Below are 8,750 nucleotides of genomic sequence, written 5' to 3'. Positions count from 1 at the left end.
CTAGACCCTACTTCCCAGTGTTTCACTCCTATTTTCAGTGCGTTTGTCCTCTGCCCTCCCGGCCGCGTGCACCTTCTCTTACCTTCAGGGCGGCAGAACCTACCTCTGCCCCCGTCCATGGTGAAACCGCGTACAGGAGCTCACGCGGTGGGAGGTTTATGGGGTCAAGATGCTTGTTTACTTCAAACGTCCTCCAGGTACCTGGGTGAGGCTAAGTGTCTCTTCTCTTAATGACTAGGCGAGTACAGTGGTGACTGCGTAGCAATGTATACGTTGTCTGTTACGTGTACACCATTATTGTTAGAAAAAAATGCCCCGAATGTCAGATGGGGTCCTTTCAAACAGGCCCCCTGTGAGTGTTGACATTCACCTGTGCTTTCCAGCTAAAACCACCACAGACTCTTAGATACATAACTTCCAAGAATAGAGACGTATGTATAATTTTCTAGGTGTAAGGATATATTTTAGGGGCTTCCCTGGTGGCGCAGTGGTTAAGAATCCGCCTGTCAACCCAGGGGACACGGGTTCGAGCCCTGGTCCGGGAAGATCCCACATGCCAGGGAGCAACTAAGCCCGTACACCGCAGATACTGAGCCTGCGCTCTAGAGCCCGTGAGCCACAACCACTGAGCCCGTGTGCCACAAGTACTGAAGCCCATGCACCTAGAGCCTGTGCTCCACAACAAGAGGAGCCACCGCAGTGAGAAGCCCGCGCACTGCAAGGAAGAGTAGTCCCCGCTCGCCACAACTACAGAAAGCCTGCACGCAGCAACAAAGACCCAACGCGGCCAAAAATAAATAATTTTTTAAAAATCCTTTTAAAAAAGAATATATTTTATATATTTAGAGCATATAAACTATGTATGTCATATATAAATGGGTAAGTATATATTTGTAACATATATACACACACAAAGTATATAATTTTGGACGGATTCCAATTTTTAAAAAATCACAGATTGTGTCTCCATGTGAGACAAAGACAGAGGAGGGAGGAAATGAAACACTGGCTATAAAGGGAGCTGTGCCATCCCGATGGAGTGCCGGCAGCTCTCCTGAGTGAGAGGGACAAAGGAGAGGGGTCACGGCCCCTCCATCCGTCTGGCCCCAGTGTGGACCTGCAGCCTCAGTGAAACTGCAGCTAGGGTCGCAGGAAACCGCCCACCCGGGTCCCCTCTGCCCGCCCGTCCCTTCACCTGGGCAGGGCGGTACTTGGCTGCTGGCAGGGCCACATCCCCTGCGCGGTGGACCTGGGGTGACGCCGACCCTGTTTACCGGGGGCCACTCCCTTCCACCCCCTTCCTACCAGGGAGGAGAGGTGAATCCCTGCAGGTGACCCTGCCTCAGCCAAGGGCGCCGTGTTGCAGCAGGGCTGGGTCCCCAATAACAAGCGACGGGTACAGGGCATGTGGAACGCCCGTGCTCTGGCCGGTCAGGGAGCCAGCCGTCTTGACACTGGGTTTGCTAGAAGAAACTGCACTTGTAACCAGAGGTGTCAGAGCGCCTGCCTCGGCCGGGGGAAGGGGGGGTGGTACCCGACACTCCCTTAGTCCTGGCTACTGGGAGCGCTGCGGGCTGTGGGCAGGGGGGCTGCTACAGGCAGGGCTCTGACCCACGACTGTTCCCCTAAACCAAGGATGCGCCCGAGGGCCACGCCCAGTTGGAAGAGTAACTAACGGGCAGATGACGCTTGTGGAAGCAACGAAGGGCCCATGGCTTCCTTGTACCGCTCCCTCTCCTTGTGTTGGAACAGGTTGCAGTAAGAAAAAAAGATAAGAAACTAAAAGGTGAGAAAAGAAAGTGTGACTTCCACACAACCTGTCTCTTCATTTCTTAGAAATACATGCAAAAGCAGGACTTTTAGGGAAGCTGGCGTAAAACAGCACACAGGCGTGGCTGCCCGCACGTGTCTGTGTCTTTAAATCAACAGGGATTTCTAGGTTGGAATTGCCCTGGACCTGACCCCCGCCTTCCGGGTCACATTCATTCATTCATCCATCCATCCATCCATTCACTCAGGAGATGTCTGAGTGCCCACTGCAGACGGGGCCTGTCTGGATGCATCACTGGGTGACACCTCTGTCCTCTCCACTTGTCTGGGGTGGACGGGCAGTGGGCGTAGGGGACGATAAGGATGACACCCGAGACAGCAGCGTGTGGTCCCCCCCAGGTCCCCCCTGCAGGGTCCCTCCACCAGGCAGGCACCTTCCCTGAGCAGCCCCTGGCCCCTCACCAGACCAGTTCACTTAAGGGCCACCCCCCCCCCAATGCCACCCTCATCCCTTCTGTGACTCACTCTGAGCCGTCAGTGGAAACCCGATCATCTTTAAGCACCTCCTCCATTACTTTTCGTTAGGCCACCCGTTTTTCAGATACCCAGCTTCTAATACTGTCCAGGTCGTAGTAAGACTTTGGGGCAGCGTGAGGAAGGGGGGGCCACACCTCGGCCTCCCCACCCCTGCCCCTGGGGATCCTAGGACATAACCCCTTCCTCTCCCCGCCGCAACCCCACCTCTCAGCCCCCTTTCTCCCTGTCCAATCCCCGGTGCGCAGTCTACCTCCTTCACCAGGTACACGGTATTCTTGTGCGTGGTCCTGCCGCCCTCCCGGGTCAGCCCCCCTGAAGCACGAGGGCTGGGTCAACCCCGCTCAGCCCCACCCCGACAGAGGCACATATGCACTGGTTAGACAGATGGGTCTGCGTCTAAGACCCGCATGAGATGCTTTTTAAAGAGAAACGCGTTCTGAACCCCAGTTAGCAATGGGGAAGAGGTCACAGCCATTCATTCCTCCCAACAGCGAGGTGCTGACCTGCGCAGGGGGCGGGGGGTGGGCGCTGGGAATGCAGGTGGGGCACAGGGAGGGGTGTCCCTTGCCTGGGGGAGGGGAGCGGGTCGCTCAGAGGTTAACCGCTCCCACCGGGGCGGGAGAGGCTCTCCAACAGAAGCGCCTACTTCCAGGGCCTCACAGCCGGAGCCTGCAGGACCAGCTTCGGCTGGTTGGCCCCTGTCGGCCCCTGTCGGCCCCTGTCGGCCCAGCGGGCAGTGATAACCATCACAGGGTCCCTGCATGCCCAGACAGGTGGCTCCCGCGTACAAATGCAGACAGGAGAGATGCTTTCTTCACCTGGGAGTGCCCAGACGGAGCCATCACCCTGGCCCTGCCCAGAACCCACGGCTGCCCTGTCCTCTACCCCAGAGTCCTGCGGTTGCTCCCAGCGGGAGCCGGGGGCCCCCCAGCTCTGTTCTGTCCCCCAGTCCCGTGAAGCCTCAGAAAGCGCCAGAACATCAAGCCCCCCCCGACACACACACACACACACACACACACACACACACAAAATCCTCGCCCAGTGCGTGCCCTGAGCCGCCCCACCCTCTGCAGCGGCACCAGCCTCAGGTCCCGCCTCTTACCTGCTTCTCCACGGAAGTCATGAGAGGGCAGAGCAAGGCCCTGCAAGGACACCGGGGACCGGGGAAACGAATGGCAGGCTCTGGGTGCCCTGGGCTCTGGTGGGCCTGCCCCTGGCATCCATCCACCCAGCGTCACCGGCTGGAGGGGATGCAGGAAAGCCCCTCATGAAAATATGGGGGGTGGAGCAAAGAGAAAAAAGAGGAAGAGAGAAAGAAGAAACAGGCAGGGAGGGAAATAAGAAATGAAAGGACGCAACCTTGCACCAAGAAAAGGATACTTTCTTGACCTGGGTGCTGAGACACCATTGCACTCAGTGAAAATTCACAGAACAATACACTTACGACTTGTGCCATTCAGTTATAATTCAATAAAAAGTTCACAGCATTTCAAAACACCTAGGTCTCAGGAGACTTCCTGGGGCGGAGGGGGGGTAGATGTGCTCCTGCGGGTGACATATGTGCCTGTCTGCGTGTGTATGCAGGTGTGCGTGGGCATGTGTGGGCACGTGGATGCATGTGTGAGCGTGTGCGGGCAGCACATGTGCCCCTGTCGCTCTGGGAGCCGCCACGTCGCAGCGCGCGGCATGGCAGAGGGACCCGAGTCTGAGGCCCACTGAGCCCCGGGAGGGCAGGGCCTAGGGAAAGCGGCCGGGTGGGTGGAGAGGGACCCCCCAGTGGCCGGCGCGCCCAGTGCACCGGGAGTCTCGGGGTCAGGGTCGGGGGACCCCACGGCAGGGCGGGGTCCTCCGGGGGCGCTCCTACGGGCGGACCCGGGGTCTACTGGGCAGGGGACAGGCAAGCCCTCGAGAAACCAGGCCTGGGGGGCTCGGAGCGGCCTCCTACTCCGGCCCTGACCCCGCGAACTGTCGCTCCTCCCGCGGGGCGATCCCTGGGGTCGCGGCCGGGACTCGGGAGTCTACAGAGGTCATTAAGACGAGTCCGGGGTCGCCGCCGGTCCTCAAAGGTCAGCGGACTTAGACTGGGGGTCGCGGTCGGGACTCGGGAATCACCGGGACGACCCCAAGGGTCCGAGGGTCCGATGCCGGGGCCGGGGCAGGATGAACATCGGGCGCCGGACTCAGCGACCCCTGGCCTTCCCCTTGCGAAACCGCGTCTATCGCGTAGCCCTGGCCCGGCGTGACCTTCATAAGGTCAAGGCAGCCGCCGCGCCCCCCAGCCCGCAAGGCGCATGGGCGGGGCCCGGCTCCCTACATGCCCCGGGCGCGGCGAGCGGGAAGGGGAGGGACATCGGCGGCGGTGCAGCCAATGGGCGCGGCGCTCGAGGGCGTGGGGCGGGGCGCAGAGCTGCTCCCGGCAGCCCGTGGGGGCGAGACGAGCGGGAAAGGGCGGGGCTTGCGCTGTGGCGCAGCCAATGGGCTTGGCGCGCGGGGGAGCGGGGCGGGGCGTGGGCGCCTTAGCGGCTGCGCGGTGGCCACCCCGTCTTTTCGGTCCCGGCGGCGGCAGCGCAGATCAGCGGTGCCCACACTCCGGCTCTCCGCGCCTCCCCTCCACTCTCTTCCCGCAGCGTTGCCCGCCTCGCCACCATGACGGAACAGGCCATCTCATTCGCCAAGGACTTCCTGGCCGGAGGCATCGCCGCCGCCATCTCCAAGACGGCCGTGGCCCCGATCGAGCGGGTCAAGCTGCTGCTACAGGTGGGAGCCGGCTACGCACACGCGGACGCCGGGCGAGGTGCGAGGGTCCGGGGCGCGGGGACAGCGGGCCGGGCAGGCCGCGTGCACCGGAAGCGGGAGGCTGCGCCGCTTTGTCCGCGCGCCGCCGGCTTCCGGGGATTGCCCGGGCGCGCGTCACGTGGGCGCTATCGCCTGCGCAGAAATGGGGCCGCGGGCGCGGACGCGCGTGCGCACTGGGCCTTGCGGCACAGTTCGGGGAACGCATGCGCATGGAGCAGCCGCGTGGAACGGCCCCACGGGGCGAGGGCCGTGACCTTGGGTGGGTCACGAGGGCAGTCGTGTCTTTCGTTGGACTTACGTTCTTTTCTCCTTTTTATTTCCCTTTTGCGGTTCTGAGTCAGAATAAGCTGTCTTTTTTGCGGGACTGTTAGAAATGTAGCGCTAACGCAAACGTCGTTGCTAGTTTGTTACACTTGTAGGGACCAGTAGTGACCAAAAGATGGTTTTTTTCTGGTAGGACGTTTGGCCAGCTTAAAGGCCCCATGCACATGTTATCTTACGAAGACAGCACCTTTCGTTGGGGGTTCTTGGGGGCGTCTGACTTAGGCCCTCGTGTAAAACTCCTGTCTCTCTGCCCCCAGGTACAGCATGCCAGCAAGCAGATCGCGGCCGACAAACAGTACAAGGGTATCGTGGACTGCATCGTGCGCATCCCCAAGGAGCAGGGTGTGCTGTCCTTCTGGAGGGGCAACCTGGCCAATGTCATCCGCTACTTCCCCACGCAAGCCCTCAACTTCGCCTTTAAGGATAAGTATAAGCAGATCTTCCTGGGGGGCGTGGACAAGCACACGCAGTTCTGGAAGTACTTCGCCGGCAACCTGGCCTCCGGCGGGGCGGCCGGAGCCACCTCCCTCTGCTTCGTCTACCCCCTGGATTTCGCCAGAACCCGGCTGGCGGCTGACGTCGGCAAATCCGGCACGGAGCGGGAGTTCAAAGGCCTGGGAGACTGTCTGGTGAAGATTACCAAATCTGACGGCATCCGGGGGCTGTACCAGGGCTTCAACGTCTCTGTGCAGGGCATCATCATCTACCGGGCCGCGTACTTCGGCGTGTATGACACCGCCAAAGGTGAGTGCGCTCTGCTCTCGGGGCTGACTGGACAGGTGCTGGGCGGGGGGCTTCAACAGCAGATGTCTGTGGACTCCCAGTCCTGGAGGCTGGAATCTGAGATCCAGGTGTGGGCAGGGCTGGTTCCTCCCGAGGCCTCTGTCCTGGGCGTGTAGATGGCTGTTTCCTCCCTGTGTCCTCACAGGGTTGTTCCTCTGTGTGTGTGTCCCAATTTCTTCTTATAAGGACACCAGTCCTATGTGACCAGGACCCACTCTGATGACCTGATTTTTTTTACTTTAATTATCTCTCTAAAAGCTTTTATTTCCTAGTACAGTTACACTCTGAGGTCCTGGGGTTTGGGGCTTTAGTACATCTGTGGGGAGGAGACAGTTCACGCCCTGTAAAGTAAGTCACCCTGGAGGTCGGGGCCCAGGCCCGCTGGCACCTTTGCAGTGGAACGGGTGTGAAACCTTCCACTTCCCAAGGCCCGCCTGTTTCCCTCTAGAGAGGCCCCTGCCGCCGGGTACTGGGTTGGTGTCTGGGGCCATCCTCCCAGCCTGCAGGTGGCTTCCCCATCTCTGGCCGGTGTGCTGACCCCAGTGTGACCAGTCTAGTGTCACCTGGTGCTGGGATGCCCGCGTGGAGATCCCTGGGGCCTCACGCTCACGGTGACCCCGCAGGCATGCTCCCCGACCCTAAGAACACGCACATCGTGGTTAGCTGGATGATCGCGCAGACGGTGACGGCCGTGGCGGGCGTGGTCTCCTACCCCTTCGACACCGTACGGCGGAGAATGATGATGCAGTCGGGGCGCAAAGGAGGTACCGTCTCCGCCCTGCTCCGGGCCGCCCGTGCTCTGGGGGTGGGGCATCGCTGAGTGGCCTGGCGTTCGGCCCTTTGGAGGTGCACAGCCAGCACGTGAGGTGCTCCGTGCCGGGCGGGGGGGGGGGGGGGGCGGTGCAGCATTTGGTCCCAGAGGGAAGTAGCTGGGCTTCGTGGGGGAGGCCTGGGCCGGGTGCCTGCCCCCTCTCTGCCCTTGATCCTCGGGTGTGCTGGGCCCTAGGGAGGCTGGGGCTCGAGTTTGTGTTCGATCCCCACCCAAACTGGGGGTGTCCAGAGCTTCCTTTTCCTGCGGTCGAAACGCCTAGCCACCCAGGTGGTGGCAGCTGGGGCCCCGCGTCAGCACCGTGTCTCTCCGGGGCCTGCTTCGCGCCTGTGTGATCCTCTCCGTGACCCCCGCCCTCTCCCCGCAGCCGACATCATGTACAGGGGCACCTTGGACTGCTGGCGAAAGATCTTCAAGGACGAGGGCGGCAGAGCCTTTTTTAAGGGCGCCTGGTCCAACGTGCTCCGCGGCATGGGCGGCGCCTTCGTGCTGGTCCTGTATGACGAGCTGAAGAAGGTCATCTAGGCGCCCTGCCCACTCGCCACAGCGACCAACACCTCCACATAGAGGAATACCTGTTACGGACCATCGACCTTCGAGAAATTCCAGTGTCTTGGCGGAGGGCTGGCGCGGCCCCGCAGAGGCTCCTCGTGACCGTTGGCCCTGGGTCCATGTATTGATTACGGGGGGAGGGTAATCGTGACGTCTTCGTGGGTCCACGGGCGGTGAGGCCCCTCTACCCGCCAGACCTAGATTCCAGGTGCTTGTAGGGCCGACTCGTGTTTAAGTATTTATTTAAGAAAATCTTGTCTCCATTTGTACTTAAGCACTGTTCTCTTTTGCACAGCCGAATACTTAGTTATGTTCTGTGTCGGGCGTTCTGCTGCGAAACACAATAAAATTAGGACACGCGGACGCTGGCTTTGTTTCTGAGTCGAGCGGCCTCGTGGGGTGGGAGCAGGAAACAGCAGGGTCTCAGGCTGGGGAGGGGGAGGCCCTGGCTGCCCGTCTGTGGCCTGGCCTGTCCCAGGGGCCGCCCTCGGGTGCTGAGGGGAGCATGGAGATGCGGGGACCCTGGGGCTTCCTAACCTGAAGTTCCCTTCCCCCAGTACCCGCCCTTCCAGGGTTTAACCACAGAGGAGCCCCCCAGGTTGGTGGCAGCTGTGTGTCCCGTGGGCCACCCCTGCCCTGGGCTCACGGGGGAATCCCTCGCAAGGTGAGCACGTGCACCCTCTCAGGTGTGCCTGACCCCCAGCCCCAGGCAGGCAAGCATCCTTCCCCCACTTGGAGCCGTATCTGCAGGAAGCCTGATGTCTCCAGCACGGAGCGCCTCTCCCAGGCTGGCCCCAGGGTCCTGGTACGTCAACATGGGGGAATGGGGTGTATTCTGGAGCTTGCTCTGGGTGTTCTCAGGGTCTGGGACTGTGCCTGCGGGGTCATCACCAGTCTGAGGCCTCACGGTCGCACACAGAGCCGCCCAAGAACAACTGTCCCCTGGGTCCACGTGGAGCTTCCAGCACCAAGTGACCTTGGAGAGGTCAGACGGGTCCGCTGCAGGGGCTGGAGAGGGGAAGCCAGCTGCAGGCCACAGCAGGACCGCCCCGAGGCCGGCTGAGTTCATCGGAAAGCAGAGCTTCCATCTCCAGCCCAGGGTGAGGTCGGTCAGAGAAGACAGGCTGGAGCTGGCTTTCCCCAAGGTTACCTTGCTGGA

The 8,750-nt window shown here is 61.1% G+C and overlaps 1 protein-coding gene across 1 annotated transcript; it reads left to right on the top strand.

Annotated features, from left to right (window-relative positions):
- Window positions 1–4,814: 4,814 nt before the first annotated feature.
- SLC25A6 (solute carrier family 25 member 6) lies at window positions 4,815–7,949 on the top strand. The gene is made up of 4 exons (XM_065901031.1): window positions 4,815–5,064; window positions 5,685–6,171; window positions 6,834–6,974; window positions 7,407–7,949. The coding sequence occupies exons 1-4, from the start codon at window positions 4,954–4,956 to the stop codon at window positions 7,562–7,564; spliced, it is 897 nt and encodes a 298-aa protein (XP_065757103.1). The 5' UTR covers window positions 4,815–4,953; the 3' UTR covers window positions 7,565–7,949.
- The last annotated feature ends 801 nt before the right edge of the window (window positions 7,950–8,750 follow it).

The sequence above is a fragment of the Phocoena phocoena genome, chromosome X, assembly GCF_963924675.1.
Source record: "Phocoena phocoena chromosome X, mPhoPho1.1, whole genome shotgun sequence".
Lineage (NCBI taxonomy): Eukaryota > Metazoa > Chordata > Mammalia > Artiodactyla > Phocoenidae > Phocoena > Phocoena phocoena.
The sequence above is the reverse complement of the archived record's forward strand: the minus strand, read 5'-3'. Positions and strand labels throughout refer to the sequence as shown.